At 34.0% G+C, this 14771-nt stretch overlaps 1 protein-coding gene and 1 long non-coding RNA gene across 3 annotated transcripts in view; both read left to right on the top strand.

Annotated features, from left to right (window-relative positions):
• Positions 1–623: 623 nt before the first annotated feature.
• LOC120184326 lies at positions 624–1928 on the top strand. Its single transcript, XR_005522009.1, has 2 exons — positions 624–943; positions 1551–1928. It is a non-coding gene; the product is annotated as an uncharacterized LOC120184326 (long non-coding RNA).
• A 4310-nt stretch (positions 1929–6238) lies between these two features.
• LOC120184255 (importin-9-like) overlaps positions 6239–14771 on the top strand; it is a 28777-nt gene continuing 20244 nt past the window's right edge. For both annotated transcript variants that reach the window (XM_039188762.1, XM_039188763.1), the window contains exons 1-11: positions 6239–6463; positions 7777–7838; positions 8425–8517; positions 8893–9064; positions 12099–12214; positions 12658–12744; positions 12844–12960; positions 13032–13095; positions 13202–13344; positions 13599–13646; positions 13745–13813. In XM_039188762.1, the coding sequence (XP_039044693.1) occupies positions 6337–6463; positions 7777–7838; positions 8425–8517; positions 8893–9064; positions 12099–12214; positions 12658–12744; positions 12844–12960; positions 13032–13095; positions 13202–13344; positions 13599–13646; positions 13745–13813 (1098 nt within the window). In that variant the 5' untranslated portion in view covers positions 6239–6336. The remainder of the gene's footprint in view (positions 6464–7776; positions 7839–8424; positions 8518–8892; positions 9065–12098; positions 12215–12657; positions 12745–12843; positions 12961–13031; positions 13096–13201; positions 13345–13598; positions 13647–13744; positions 13814–14771) is intronic.

Below are 14771 nucleotides of genomic sequence, written 5' to 3'. Positions count from 1 at the left end.
ACGAAAGAGAAAAGAGATGAATGACACACTAATGAGATAAATTTTAGTTTTTAGGGTTTACTTGATATATATATATATTACATAAAACATAAATTAACATAAAATACAAATATCAAATAAAGAGATTTTACTAAAAAATGATACGTAGTTACTACTCTTGCGTAACAAACTCAATTATAATGTGTTTCTCAATAAAAATTTCTAAATTAAAGATCAATAAAATGGTCCCAAACAGTCAAATCCAACGCTTGACTAAAAATTTAACGATCTGATATTATATGAATCGAAAAATAACCCATTTGATAAGCACCCTACTCTTAAATTGATCCACCCGAACTGATACCCGACTTGATCGAATTTACCATACACTCGAACTAAATCCTAATCATATCCGATCCGACCTGAATAAAATTAAACCGAATATAATCTCGACCTGAAATAATTCGACCTAAATCCGATCTGAATTACTCATTTGCCAACTCTAGTTATATTAGGTGTGAGATTTTATTCTAAATATTAGATCAAATTTTAAATTAGGTGAAATTTCTTTAAAATATAATTAAATCGAGTGATAAATATATTAAATCAAATTAAAGTGGATAAAAAACTAGAGGTCTATAACTATCCTTAGGAATTAACGACAGAGAAACACTGTTCTCTAGAAGGCGTTCTAATCTCGAACACAGTATCAGCAACCCGATTTGAGGTTCCGGTGTTGTTTCAAAAATAAGTAAACTAATTAAAATTGGAAAGGGATGGGGATGGGGATCATGATGATGCTGGTGTCGATCATGCAGTGCTTTATGGATTTGGGGCTAGCTGGGATTTCTATGATGATTGGGTTGGGAATTTTCGCTTCCATTGCTTCAATTCTTTGCTCCGCTGCTTTCTTGCTCCATGCCATTGCCAAAGATGTCTCTTGATTTCAGCTTTTGAAGCTCAGGTACTGGCTTAATTATTATTTTTCTGCTTTGCTAATTAGCTTCTGGTGGTTTCTGAAACTTCCTTGTAGTTTAAAGAGGAGATTTTTCTGATTGTTTTTATTATATTTTAGGTTAAGTTCTGTCCATAGACTGCGTGTCTACTTAAATCGGGTCAATTTTTATCCTGAAATTTTAGTATTCTTACTCTAATTTGGTGGTTTTTAGTGCCAAATTCATAACTAAGTCTAGTACAAACTACAGAGACTAATGATAGAATTTAACCCGTATTTTATTACCAGGAAACCAGTAGAACTCTAATCCTATGATACAATTGCAAACATGCACCTCAATCCAGAAAAATTGAGCTTAACTGTGGCGGTCAAACACCAGTAGCTATCATCTCCGTGTTATAATCATGATTCGAATCCTGAACCTTGCCAATTTAGAATTTGTTGTTTTGCAACTTCGAAACACCATATATGCTGCAGGTGGCAGCCTAGACATTGCTCGATGAACAACCCTCGTTGTCGAGCTCATTGGCGAAATATTAAAGATAACACATACTTCTTTTGATCATGTCTGGCTTTCAATGTTCACTTCTTTGCTTTTTTTTTTAATCTTCTGTAGATTAGCAAGGACTTGGAAGAACAAATTGTAACCTCTGTAAGTAACTATGGTGGATTCAGGTGTCGTAAATGTTCCACCTTCAAACTCGCGGTTTGTTGTTCCTTTGCTGCGGTTGCAATGTCGGATGTGTTTGCTTCTCAGTCTTTATGTATGTGGTGAAGGCTTCTGTAATGGATAATGCTATTGTTGGCTTTTGAGAACCAGAGGCAATTTTCTTGTAAGATGTTTGACATTTTTCTGCTAAATTCATCCCTCCCACATTGGCAAGAGAAAAAAAAATGTATTCCTTGTCTCTGCTTCGAAAATGACTTTTTTGTTAGAGATTGTGACATGAACTTTGTTAGGCCTAGTCTGTGGTTTTAAGATTTTTCACGTAAATATCTGTGTGTTTTTTTAACTTTGATTTGCGATCGACTGCTTGCTGTTATCTTCCATGATTCGTAACAACTTTCTTTTGAACTTTCATTTCTGCTTTGACCCTTGTTGATCACATGTTTCTCAAGTTTCTTTGTCGAGATGGATTTGACATTTTCATGTTCATAATAATTCTGATCCTTCCCTGAATTTCACCGATTAGCGGCTGAAACTTGGCCCGAATGAGGTATTGGAAGCTGTTGAATCATCGATCGTACCGGCAGAAGAGCTTCTGCAACTACAATAGAATTGCCCAGTTTTACTTCCAAATGCTATTGTTTACAAATATTATATTTGGTAAAAGGTAAGATAATTTTGTTAGTATTTTTCATCAAAACTGTATACTATTCTGCGAATAACTAATCAAACATATTCTTTCAGTTTCATTATTGAAAAACAAAGCATGGACTGTTTCCCGAGAAAATTTTGGATAAAAAAATCAAAACTTTAATCCAAAGACAAAATGGGTTTGATTCAGTATATCAAATCAATTGACTAGGAGGAAGAAGCTCGTCCTGCTTATGAAGATTTCGTTGGGAAGTGTTGATACCATATGGGCCGCAGTGCCTCTAACAGCTGCCGTTACATGTGAATCTCGGTGATCCGACAACTCGGCCAATCCGAAATCTCCAACAATGGCATCGTAGTAATCATCAAGAAGTATATTTGCAGCCTTGACATCCCTATGAATGATCTTCGGATCACACTGCTCGTGCAAGTAATTGGGTGAAGCTCCCAATGCTATTCTTTTCCTGGTTCCCTTATCTAATGCCTGCTAGTATGGCAGAGGAAACTGAAGCTACTAACGTTATTCCATGGTGAAATTCACCTTATTTAGGAACAAAAGAAGTTGAATCATATCTATTGAGCGACCTCAATGTTAAAAAAAGAGAGTGATGTTCGTTATAAAGATTTCGAGTTTAAACAGTTGCGTTTGTAGTGTCAACTAAAAATACTTTTCTAAAAGAAAATGAAAAGTGGTATTAAAATGATTAATTACATTGATTATCTTAGTTTAAACCGAATGATCAATTATAAATTTAAACATGCAATAAGGATTTCATGATAAGTAATTGGGTAAATTATGTGTTTAGTTTTTAAACTATCAATTTTGGCATGTTTTAGTACCTTTCAATTTTTTCAAAACTATACCTAAAGTTTAGTTTTTGTTTCATTTTAGTATCACATTGTTAAAAACTTAACGCGTTTAGTACCTAAACTATTAATTTTGTTCTGTTTTAGTACCTAAATTTTCAAAAGAAATTTCAAATTTAAATGTTAAATTTTGAATAGGGTACTAAAATGAAACAAAAACTAAACTCTAGGTATGATTTTGAAAAAAATGAAAGTTTAGATACCAAATAAGACTAAAACTGATAATTTAATTACTAAATATGTAATTTACCCTAAATAATTTTATACCATACCTCTAGCGAGGAAGACAGTTGCTTTAAAGATAACTAATGCATTAATCTCTCATAAGAAAATAAATGCAGACTTCAATTTTAAACCAATAATTCACAATGAGATCTAAAAAATTGTTATTTAAGTTTCTCTTTTAGCAAACTGTCTGCTCTATATTTTTCTTCTGAACCCTCAGTTTTGTCTTTTGTATTATTAATAAGAAATTAATTAATTTTATTATTTTCGTCGGCCAAATTTTTTTTAAAAAAATTCCCACAACCAAATCTGTCCAATTTTTTCCTTTTAAATTTAATTTGAGCTCGTAAAATCTAGAAAACTATCGCTTGAAAACCACCATGATCAATTATCTATTTTTTTTCAATTAGAAAATTATTTTTCTATCAATAAGATATTAACACGTCATATAAAATTAGGTATTTATTTTGATAAAAAATATTTTACAGGCTTAAAGTAAAAAAATAGTATAATTTATAGATTTTTTAATTAAAAAATAATTAAAATATTTAAAGTGGTTGTATATAATAATTTAAATACTTAGTTTGACTATAGAATAATTGGGGTAATTGAAAAAACACATAGCTCAAGTATTTTTTTTAGTTTTGGTTTTTATAGTCAAAGGACAGCGTAGGGTAATGGAAATGGTAATGGTAATGGCAAGTTGGCAACTAGGCAAAGTGATACTTGTGTGGGACATTAGCCGGTAGGGTTTTCTTCACATACAATTAAGTTATGTGACCTTTTCTATTTTGGTCACATTAATTAAAAGGAAAGGTAAAATAGATATATAGTCACTCAATTATCTTCGTAGTTCCACTTTGGTTATCTAACTATTTCTTTTTCATAATCATCACTAAACAAACACTTTTGTTCTTTTTTTTTCACCCGTCTAAAAAAATTAACAGTAATATTGATGTATCATCATAAGATAATGTTATGCCATCGTTGAAAAAATGTCAAGTCAACAGTTTTATTTATTTTTTAACGATAGTTGACCAAAACATAAGAAAAACATAAGTTTAGGTATGAATTTAAAAAAAAACAGTTGAATGATCAAAACAAAATCACTAGAATAGTTGGGTGACTCAAGACACGATTTACCCCAAAAGAAAAGCCAGTAAGCTATTAGTTCATTTATGAGTATCTCCTCCCCTATATATATTTAGGCCTCTAAACGACGAACGCATATGAACGGAGGTATACTCATGTTCGTTTATTTAATAAATAAACGAACATAAACGATCAATTTTTTTTGTGCATGTTCGTTCATTAAGGAATATAGTTTGTTTATGTTCATTCATTTAAATGATAAACGAACACAAACGAGCGAACATAATAAATGAACATAAACGAAAACAAAAAATAAACTTATTCGAACACAACAAATGAATGTAAAAAAAATAAACAACAAGAATAACAACTTAAAATTCATTAATAAACCTGGAACTTTAGAGTTAATTTGTTCGAATACGATAAAAAACATACATAAATTATAAATAAGTTATATGAACATAATAAAGTCTTAAAGTTAATTTGTTCAACAAAACAATCTTCTTGAAATCCAAACAACTTCAATAATCTTTGTAACATATTCAACTTGCACTCTGTTCGAATATAAATAAACAAACATAAATGAACATAAATAAACGAACATATAATCGAACGTTCATGAACGTAAATGAACGAACGAGCCCTTTGTTCGTGTTCGTTCATTTAATTAAACGAACGTAAAATCTTGTTCATGTTCGTTCATTTAATAAATAAACGAACATAAACGAATTTCCCGCCGCACGGTTCATGAACGGTTCGCTAAACGTTTAATTCATTTACATGCCTATATATGTCCCATTGCAGGCTTTAGCTTATTAGGGCTGTAAATTCAAATCCAAGTATATTGTGTTTGCATGAATTAAACCTGTAACGTCGGTTCAAAGTTGTAAACATGAAAATTTATATTTTCTCAGTTAAATTTCTTGCGGTCGTATTTTATCTCTTAGAGAACGTTATACGATCCTACCAACAACTTCCTATTCCCGCAAATTACCACCAGATGCATCTGCACGAAGCCAGCGGCCCGGAAAGCATCGGCTTCGATTGTAAAAACGAAGGGCCCTACGTCGGAGTATCCGACGGGAGGATACTCAAATGGCAAGGGCTGAACATCGGCTGGAAAGAATTTAAATTTACTTCGCCCGACAGGTACTCTACTTACTTCTCTGAGCAAGTATTTGTACCCATCACAATTCTACGTTAATATTTATATTCAGATATATGTTAAGTAGCATGAATCAAACGATTTCAGTGATAAAAAAGATTGTTGTTATTCCTAAAGGGTCTTGGATCCGAGTATGTCATATGCAATGACATTTGAGAGCCTATCGAATATATACTATCTTATAATCATTGTAGACTACACACACGAGCATCAAACCAATAGTTCTTATCTCACTCCAGCGGTGGATCCATATATAACCTAGGCACATCCTCAAATTCGAAACTTTTTATGTTAGTTGTCCATTTTTATTAAAGGGGACAAAATAACAATAAAATAAAATTTTAAGGGATAGTTTTTATTAAAGACGATTTAAGAGCTAAAACGAGAATTCCAGGGCTAATTTGCTGGTAGGTCCAGCATTATTGGACCGTAGGCCGAGAGTAAGTATTTATATTATAGAAATATGAACTGGGCCTGGAGAATAGAAAATGTTTTTATTTTTTTTCCACCTTAATGAAATTGAAAAACCCAAAACCCTAAAAAAATATCCGCTGGAGAGCACCAGACATGGAATGAATTTCCAATTTTACCACTATTCACACCCGAGTCAGTTTGCTTTCCTTATTTTCTTTGCTTATATGTTTTAAAGAACGAGAACTGAAGACTTGAGAGCTCAAAACAATATCAATAAAGCGAAAATTTAGGTGTTCTTTTTGCCTCTCTTTTTTTGGAGTGATGGCGAATGTAGCTGTGGATGAAGATCAGCAATGGCTAATTAATTGCTTATCTGCTACTTTGGATCCTAATCAGGAGATCCGTTCGTTTGCCGAAGCTTCCCTTGATCAAGCCGCTCTTCAACCAGGTTCCTTTGTCTTTCTTTTTAAAATTCCCGCTTCATTTTCTTCTCTTTAACTTCTTTGCCTTTGAAATGCCTGATATTCGCCTGTTTTCGTTGTAATTTTAAACTATCTAATCGTTACTAGTTGGTTTGATAATCGCGTTTGGATACGGAAGAAGAACAACGTTTTTGTTAAGTGTTATTAAGGAAACGTTAGTGGATAGAAAACTGCATGATGATATTACCCTTAGTGTTACATTTTGATTCTTTTGTTCATTTTCTATCAATCATAACTTGTTTTTCCTTTTTGGTTTGCTTTATAGTGAGGTTTTAAGAAGAACAAGTGTCGAGGAATAGAGACTTAAGCCCGCTGATTAAGGAGCTTTTTTACAAGATCCTTTAATCAAGAAGGAGGTTTTTAACGAGGCCTTCAATTCCTATAAAAAAAAAGGAATAGAGACTTAATTGTCAAACTTGTTGTCATAATTCATAATTTTTTTTTATAAAAACGCTACAGACCAATAGAACCTAGAAAACTACTTCTAATGGCAGTAATTATAAACCAGTGATCTTTTGTTGCTTGCTTTTTGTTTTTTCCCCTCTAGATATAAGTTAAAGGAGTTGAGAACGTTGTGCAGTCAATCAAACGATTATAGGTTTAAAGAAACCAATAGATATTGAAAAGAAATTTCTTAAAAATAAATGAACTCCCTTGCTTTCACATGCAAGCAATGGAGGCTCGGATTGATAGGTGCTTCTTTGTTTGTTTTTTAATAGAAAGTGGAAAAAAATTGAATTCCAAAACAACATATAAATTATAAATAAATGATAGCTTACTTTTTGTAAAGCCTCTTGTCCATATATCTATGCAACAACCTTGTAAAAAATCAAATACAAACCTTGAATAAGGGCAACAATGACAGGTACTTTTGTCTATTGATTTTAGAATAGAAAATGACTTCATTTTGTTTCTTAAATCTGAGTTGTTTCAAGCTTTGCTTCTTGGTATGATAGCTTGTTTTATGTAAAAGTTACATTTCCGCGTCTCAAAGTCACAACTAAGATGTCAGGTTACATATGCACGCACCTATGTGTGTATAATGTGAAGTTTCTCTCCAGTTTACTCGCTTTTTTATATAAAAATAAAGTGTTTATTAACATCCTAGTAGCTTTGATTTGTTCTTAATCTAGAAAGTAACTTCAACTTCTATAGAGATGAAAAATCATGGTCATGGATGGCAATATTAAATCCCTTTTAATACCCTCTTTTAGTTATATTATTTCTCTCGTGTATTATAGAGTTTTTTATTGCTATCTTTTCTTGTCTTGATCTAAAGGTTTTGGCAAGGGATTATCGAAGGTTGTTGCAAATAGAGTTCTTCCATTTGGACTGCGTCAGATATCCTTTTTTGAATTTATTTAATTGATTCATTGACTATCTTTTATGAAATGACCATCCAGCTCAGTTGGTAGAGCACAAGGTTCTTAACCTTGAGGTCGTGGGATCGAGTCCCACGGAAGGTATTTCATAATTCGGAGGTCTCTTACGGAAGCTGCTCTCAACCTAGTGTTGGGGGTAGCCTACTATCTTACCTCCCCTTACCTCATATATATGGGAAAAAGGGACAGCCATTGACTATCTTTTATAATATTTGTTAATGAGTTCCAATACATCCTCATTTGATTTCCTAGTGATAGATTCACTCATTTCACACCCATTACTTGGAAATAAACTGTCAAATATTTCTTTAGTCTATTTTTTTTCTGTTTCATTTGCATAAAAGGTCTGCATATTATATTCCTGAACATCTTATTTCCTTCTTACTATTAGAAGAAAGAGAGAAAAAAACGGAGTCTTGCTGTTTCGTTCTTTTTCCTGATATTTGAAAGAAAAAGAGGGGTTAAATTTTCATGATCATCTCTAGATTGTCTTCTATTAATACAATGTGAGGGTTTTAGTCCTGTGAATCTTTAACACCTTCTACCTAGCTGCTCTCATTTTGAAGCAGTTCATCAAAAAGCATTGGCAGGAGGGTGACGAATCATTTCAACATCCTGCTGTTTCAAGTGATGAGAAGGTACATAATGAAATACGGCACTATTAAAATTCAATTTATTTCTTACTCTGTAAACCATTTCATTTTCTTTTGTGGAATTAAAAATCATACAGTTTTTTTTCTTTTAGTTATATACTTCTCATGTACTTTAATTTTGAATCCTTGCATAGTTTAGGCCTCGGTTAATTGGTGGAAAATAGCCTCTTCGTGAAATTTTTTTGGAAAACATTTTGTTAAAAAATAACATACATGTGTGTATGCTTTATACATATTTCTTTCCATATTTTTTAAAAATATGATTTCTTTTCTATCTCTATATTTGTTGCTACTTTATGTTTTTGTGTTTAGTATACCCTGTCGACCTTTATATTAAATCCATCATGATTATATTTTCAGGCAGTTATCCGCAGACTTCTTTTGTCAACTTTAGATGATCCTAGTCGGAAACTTTGCACGGCAATCAGTATGGCTATAGCATCTATTGCAGTCTATGACTGGCCAGAAAGTTGGCTAGACTTATTGGACTTCCTCCTGAAGTTGATTGGTGATCAAAGTGACTTGAATGGAGGTAACAAATCGAGCTTTCATCCACTAATTAATCCTGTTGCTTTGTTAATTAACCTTTAATGTTTCCTCATGTTTCAGTGGTTTGATCGTCACATCTTAGATGGTTTACTTAGATGCCTAGATGCCTTGTAATAAATTAGTTTTTATTGTCGGTTATTCTAACCCTTTTCATAAGGATCTATTAGTTTTAAGTGTGTTATCTGATGAAGGATTCATCGCTTGTTTAGCTTCGGTTTCTGTTCTGTTGAATGGTACCCCAACAAAGGAGATTCCGATGTCTCAAGGTTTAAGACAAGGTTGCAGCCTTTCTCCAATATTGTTCAACCTGGTTGGGGAGCTACTCAATCTAATGTTGATTAAGGCGGTAAATATGGGACTTTTTAATGGTTTTACAGTTGGAGGGTCAGCTTATTCTTGTCAGTTGTCGCATCTTCAGTTTGCAGATGATTTGATAATTTTCTGCAGTGCTTCCATTGCGCAAATCAGAAATGTTAAGCGAATTTTGAGAATTTTCAGCTTGATGGCCGGCCTGGACCTAAACCTATCGAAAAGCCATTTATATGGGATTAATATTGAAGAACCTACACTCTTAGATTGGGCCAACTCCATTGGTTGCTCTGCTGGTTCGTTCCCGACGGTTTATTTAGGTTTGCCGTTAGGAGCTAAGAAGAATTCAGAGGTTTTGTGGGAACCAATTCTACAGAGGTTTAATAGTAAATTAGCAGGGTGGAAAGCTTCGGCAGTATCAATGGCTGGTAGATTGGTCCTTTTAAAATCAGTCCTGACTTCTTTGCCGATTTTTTTCTTATCAATTTTCAAACTTCCGAATAAAGTCAGTCAGAAACTGAATTCGTTGATGGCTGGTTTTTTATGGGGGGACGGTTTAGAGAAGAAGCGCATTCATTGGGTGAATTGGCAAACAGTGTGTAGTCCTAGAGATGAAGGAGGCTTGGGGGTCTTAGATTTAAATCTAACTAATCGAGCTCTGTTAGGGAAATGGATTTGGAAATTTGCTATTGAAAAGGATACTTTGTGGAAGAATTTGATTTGTTGTAAACATAACATCGATAGTATGTCGGTTAGTAGTGCGTATTCAACACAAGACTCTTGGATTTGGAAAGGAATTGTTAATAGCTTTTTGAAGAATGATGCGACTGGTGAGAGGCTAAGATCTCATTCTAGAATCCAAGTGGGGAATGGCAAATCAATTTCTTTTTGGAATGATGTTTGGGTTGATTCTTCACCGCTGAAAATTCAGTTTCCGAGAATTTTTGTGTTGTCAACGAATAAATCGGGATGGGTAAGTGATTTCGGAAGTTATGATTCGAATGGATGGACATGGGATATTCGTACAAGAAGAAATTTAAGTGATTGGGAGTTGGAACAATGGCTGGAACTAATGATCAAATTGAACAACTTTCAGTTGTTAGAGGAAGTGGATGATTTTTTATCATGGACAGGGAAGGGCTATGGTTTGTTTACTGTCGGCTCATGTAGAAGGACGATTGGTAAAGGCTAGGTGGGTAATCCTCTTTGGAAAAATTGTGTATGGACAGGTTTGGTCCCTCCTAGGATCGAATCCTTTCTATGGCAAATTACTCATTAAAAAATGGCAGTTAAGTCCCAGCTGAAGAACAGGGGGTCCCGTTATCAGATGGGGAGCTTTGTCCGATGTGTTTATTATGTGTAGAAACGGTTCAACATTTGTTTATTGTCTGCCCAGTGGCTCATGAGATTTGGTATAAGTTTTTCAGTTTGTGGAACGTTAGCACAGCTTTGCCTGGGGATATTTCTACCCTTCTCAGTTCCTGGCCTGTTTTGGTGGCTAATTCACTGATCTGGAAATTAGTTCCAGCAGTGGTTCTTTGGTCGATATGGAATTATAGAAATTCTATTGTTTTCGATAAAATGGTTATGGACAGACTTTCACTTTTCTTCATCGTAAAGTTCAAGCTAGTTAAATGGTTTCTAGTAAAGTTCCATCAAGTGCAGATTCCGGTGGACTTGATAATATCTGATCCTACTTTAGCAGATGGTTTCAAGGGTCTTCACGCTACTAATAGGTCTGTCCAGAAATGGCTCCCTCCACCAGCTGATTTCTTTAAATTTAATGTCGATGGCGCAATCAAAAAGGATGGGATGACGGGCGGCATTGGGGGTATCCTCAGAAACCATAACGGTTTCGTTTTAGCGACGTTTTCAGAAAGCACAGGGCCAGGGCCACCCCCTCTAGCAGAGTTGAAAGCTATTAGAAAGGCTGTCGACATTTTCTACTCCTCTGTTTGGGCTTCAAAGGGCAGATTAATTCTGGAAACTGACTGCAAGAATGTAGTGGAGTGGGTCCACTTACCCAGTCTCTCTCCGGTGTTTTTTAGTAATTTAATCAAGGAAATTAAGTCTTATGTAATGTCCAGGGGTTTGGTAGTGCAGTTTATTCCTAGGTGTTGTAATTGGGAAGCCGACAGGTTAGCTAAGGCAAGGATTGGCCAAGTATTTGTTGTTTTGTAAAGGCTTATAATATATGCTTCTGTTATTAATAAATTGAGGTACTCTTTTCCTCCTTCCGCTGGTTAACCTTTTCCTATTCGAAAAAGTCAACTACGAAGGAGGTTTTTAATGAGACCTTCAACTTCTATAAAAAAAAAAAAAAAAGAGGTTAGTATAGAAATAAATCTTCTAATCTGATTATCTATTACTTTCTGTTTTCTGTCTTATATTCATTATTTTTTAACCCTGTTTTATCAAAGTTCCTTTGTGGTAGGAACTCTTTTCCTTCTATCTTCTTGGGTCCTTAGTTTATTTGTGTCGATTCTTTTGTGACCAATCATCATGCCTTTATACTTATTTCTAATGATTATCTTTTTTTTATATAGGAATAGTAGGCCTCATTAAAAACCCCCTTCATGATTATTTCTAATGATTATCTATATTAGCAAAGTATCAAATATTTTCAGTTTCTTTTAAGCTTTTTGGCTATGTTAATTTTCTCCTTTGGATTCATTGGACTAAACCTAAACCATTCCCAATTTTTGTAGTGCATGGTGGTCTTAGGTGCTTGGCTCTTCTCTCTGGGGATTTGGACGATACAATAATTCCAACATTAGTACCCGTCCTCTTCCCTCGCCTGTATACCATTGTATCTTCTTCTCAGGTCAGTTTTCTTTTGCTTTCATTGCGCTAATAGTAGCTTTAGAGTAGGTCTGTTCTTATTTTTTGTGTGTATTTCATTAATTTCATATGATTTTGATTCTTATCTTTAGAGATGAGGATTTTGGGGAAGTGTTCTTTTCAAGAGCCAACTAAGAGGGAGGTTTTTAATGAGGCCTCCTACTTCTATCAATTTTTTTTTTTGGGGAAGTGTGGTATTAGTGTAGCTCAGCATGTGTTCATTTTATGATTGCACATGATGCAGTTGCTGTCCGAAGAATGCTTTATATGTGCAATCATAACCACAAATTCAACAATTTTCAAGCATGTAATTTTATCATATTTGACCAAAATTAGTGATACAGCCATTCTCAAAATTCTTTTGTTATGAGTTGCACAGAAATCAAATAGAAACTCCTTACATTTTGATAAGACTTTCTTTTGCAGATCTATAACAAATATTTGCGCACAAAAGCCCTCTCTATTGTTTATGCTTGCACTTCCATGTTGGGGGCTATGAGTGGTGTATATCAGGTACACTTATGCAACCTATTTTTGTTTGTGCCGGATCTTGATATATGATTAGTTTAATTTTGTTGAAGTGTTAAACAGAACTAAGATATTTCTGTTCAGGTCGAAGCTAATGCATTGATGGAACCAATGCTTAAACCATGGGTAGATCAGTTCTCTCTTATTTTGGAACATCCTGTACAGCCTGAAGATTCTGATGATTGGAGCACTAGAATGGAGGTTGGTATTATGCTTGCATCTCCATCCGTTGTCATGTTTTGTACTCTTTCCTCATAACTCGATTTTCCCAGGTTTTGAAATGCTTGAACCAGTTTGTTCAGAATTTTCCTAGCTTCACTGAGAGCTTATTTATGGGTTAGTTGGCCCATATCTCTTTATATATTTCTTTTAGCATATTTTATGAATTTTAGTTTTGATGTTTTAGTACTAATGTTGACTTTCTGAGGTTCCATTTCTGCAGTTATTGTGGAGCCACTATGGCAGACTTTTGTATCATCTCTGAGAGTATATACACGATCAGCAATTGAGGGTACCGAGGATCCCTATGAGGGCAGTTATGACTCTGATGGTGCAGAGAAAAGTCTTGATTCCTTCGTTGTTCAGGTAATATTAGTGGCCCAAAATGAAAAGGTTGTATTTAGATGGATGTGATAAAAAGCTGCAGCAAATGTTCTAAACTTTAACTGTTGATTTTGATTGAAGAAAGTGGTAATGGACTTGTTTTTATAGCTGTGTTTAATTTTGGATTCTCCTAAAAATCTAAAATTGTGGTTTTCTGTCAAGTGCTCAAATATCAGTTGTTTCTAGTTTAATTCATCCCTACCTCTTCTTCTTTTGTTTGCATTTTGAACTTGCAGCTGTTCGAGTTCCTGTTGACTATTGTGGGTAGCACTAAATTGGTAAAGGTAAAGTTAGAAGACTCTATGTCTGTTGTCTTTAATTACTATTTCTAATTTTCTATTTTATGATTATTGACTATAATTTTATAAATTTGATCATGTAGGTCGTTGCAAATAATATTTCAGAATTGGTATATTACACTATTGCTTTTCTGCAAGTTACAGAACAACAGGTATTCATTCATTCTGTTATCAGAATGGACTTTGAATTGCATCTTATTTGGCTACCATCTTGAGAATTGTGAACATAGTGGCTTTATTCATCTTAATACAAACTTCTTGCTTTTTAAAGCAACCCTTTATTTTTTTCCTTTGTCACTCTTCTACTTTTTTTTTGATAGGAATGTAGGCCTCGTTAAAAACCCCCTTCATGATTAATGGAACACTAAGTGTTTCTCAATCAGCGGAAGGAGGAAAAGAGTGCCTTAGGATTCATTAAAAACCACAATATACATAATGGAGTTTTGCTCTCTTCAGTTTGTTCATCACCTCAACAATGCTGTCGTAGTAGTTTTCGTATTCTGCATGATTTACGGACCGATTAAGTCTTCATTTCTTCTATCCTTTTAGGGTCCTTTTCTTAGTATGTTGTTCCAATCCAATTTCTGCAGTACAATGCCTTACATCCTGATATCTCTACTCTTCTCTTTTTTATGAAACTAGTGGGGATGCCTGCCTACTAGTCATTAACTGTTGGTAAAATCAATTAAACTATTGTGGCTAGTTACTTCCAAAAATGTTATGAATCGCTTGCCTTGTATTTTAACTGTTGTAAGCTTGTTACGCACACAAGTCACTGGCCTTATGCATTGAGTGCAGTTCATGATGGCAGTTCATCTTTAAATATCTGTAAAATAGCTGAGCCAGGGGCGGAGCTCTGTTGGGTCCTAAAGGGGCCCCAGCCCCAGCCCCTGTAACATTTTATATATTTGATATATTTTAGTCTGATAGTATTTTGGTTCATGTAAAAATAAATATTTAAATTTAAAAATATAAGAATTTATTAAATATTTAATCAAGTAGAGCCGAACTAAAGAAGGATAATCACATGTTTTCAAATTTTTTTGGTCTGATAACAATTTAGGTCATTGTAAGTTCAAATATTATGCTCGAGCATATGTTCTTTTTTAT

The sequence above is a fragment of the Hibiscus syriacus genome, unplaced genomic scaffold (genome assembly GCF_006381635.1).
Source record: "Hibiscus syriacus cultivar Baekdansim isolate YM2019G1 unplaced genomic scaffold, ASM638163v2 tig00112864_pilon, whole genome shotgun sequence".
NCBI lineage: Eukaryota > Viridiplantae > Streptophyta > Magnoliopsida > Malvales > Malvaceae > Hibiscus > Hibiscus syriacus.
Note: the sequence above shows the minus strand (reverse complement) of the source record. Positions and strands in the feature narration are given on the sequence as shown.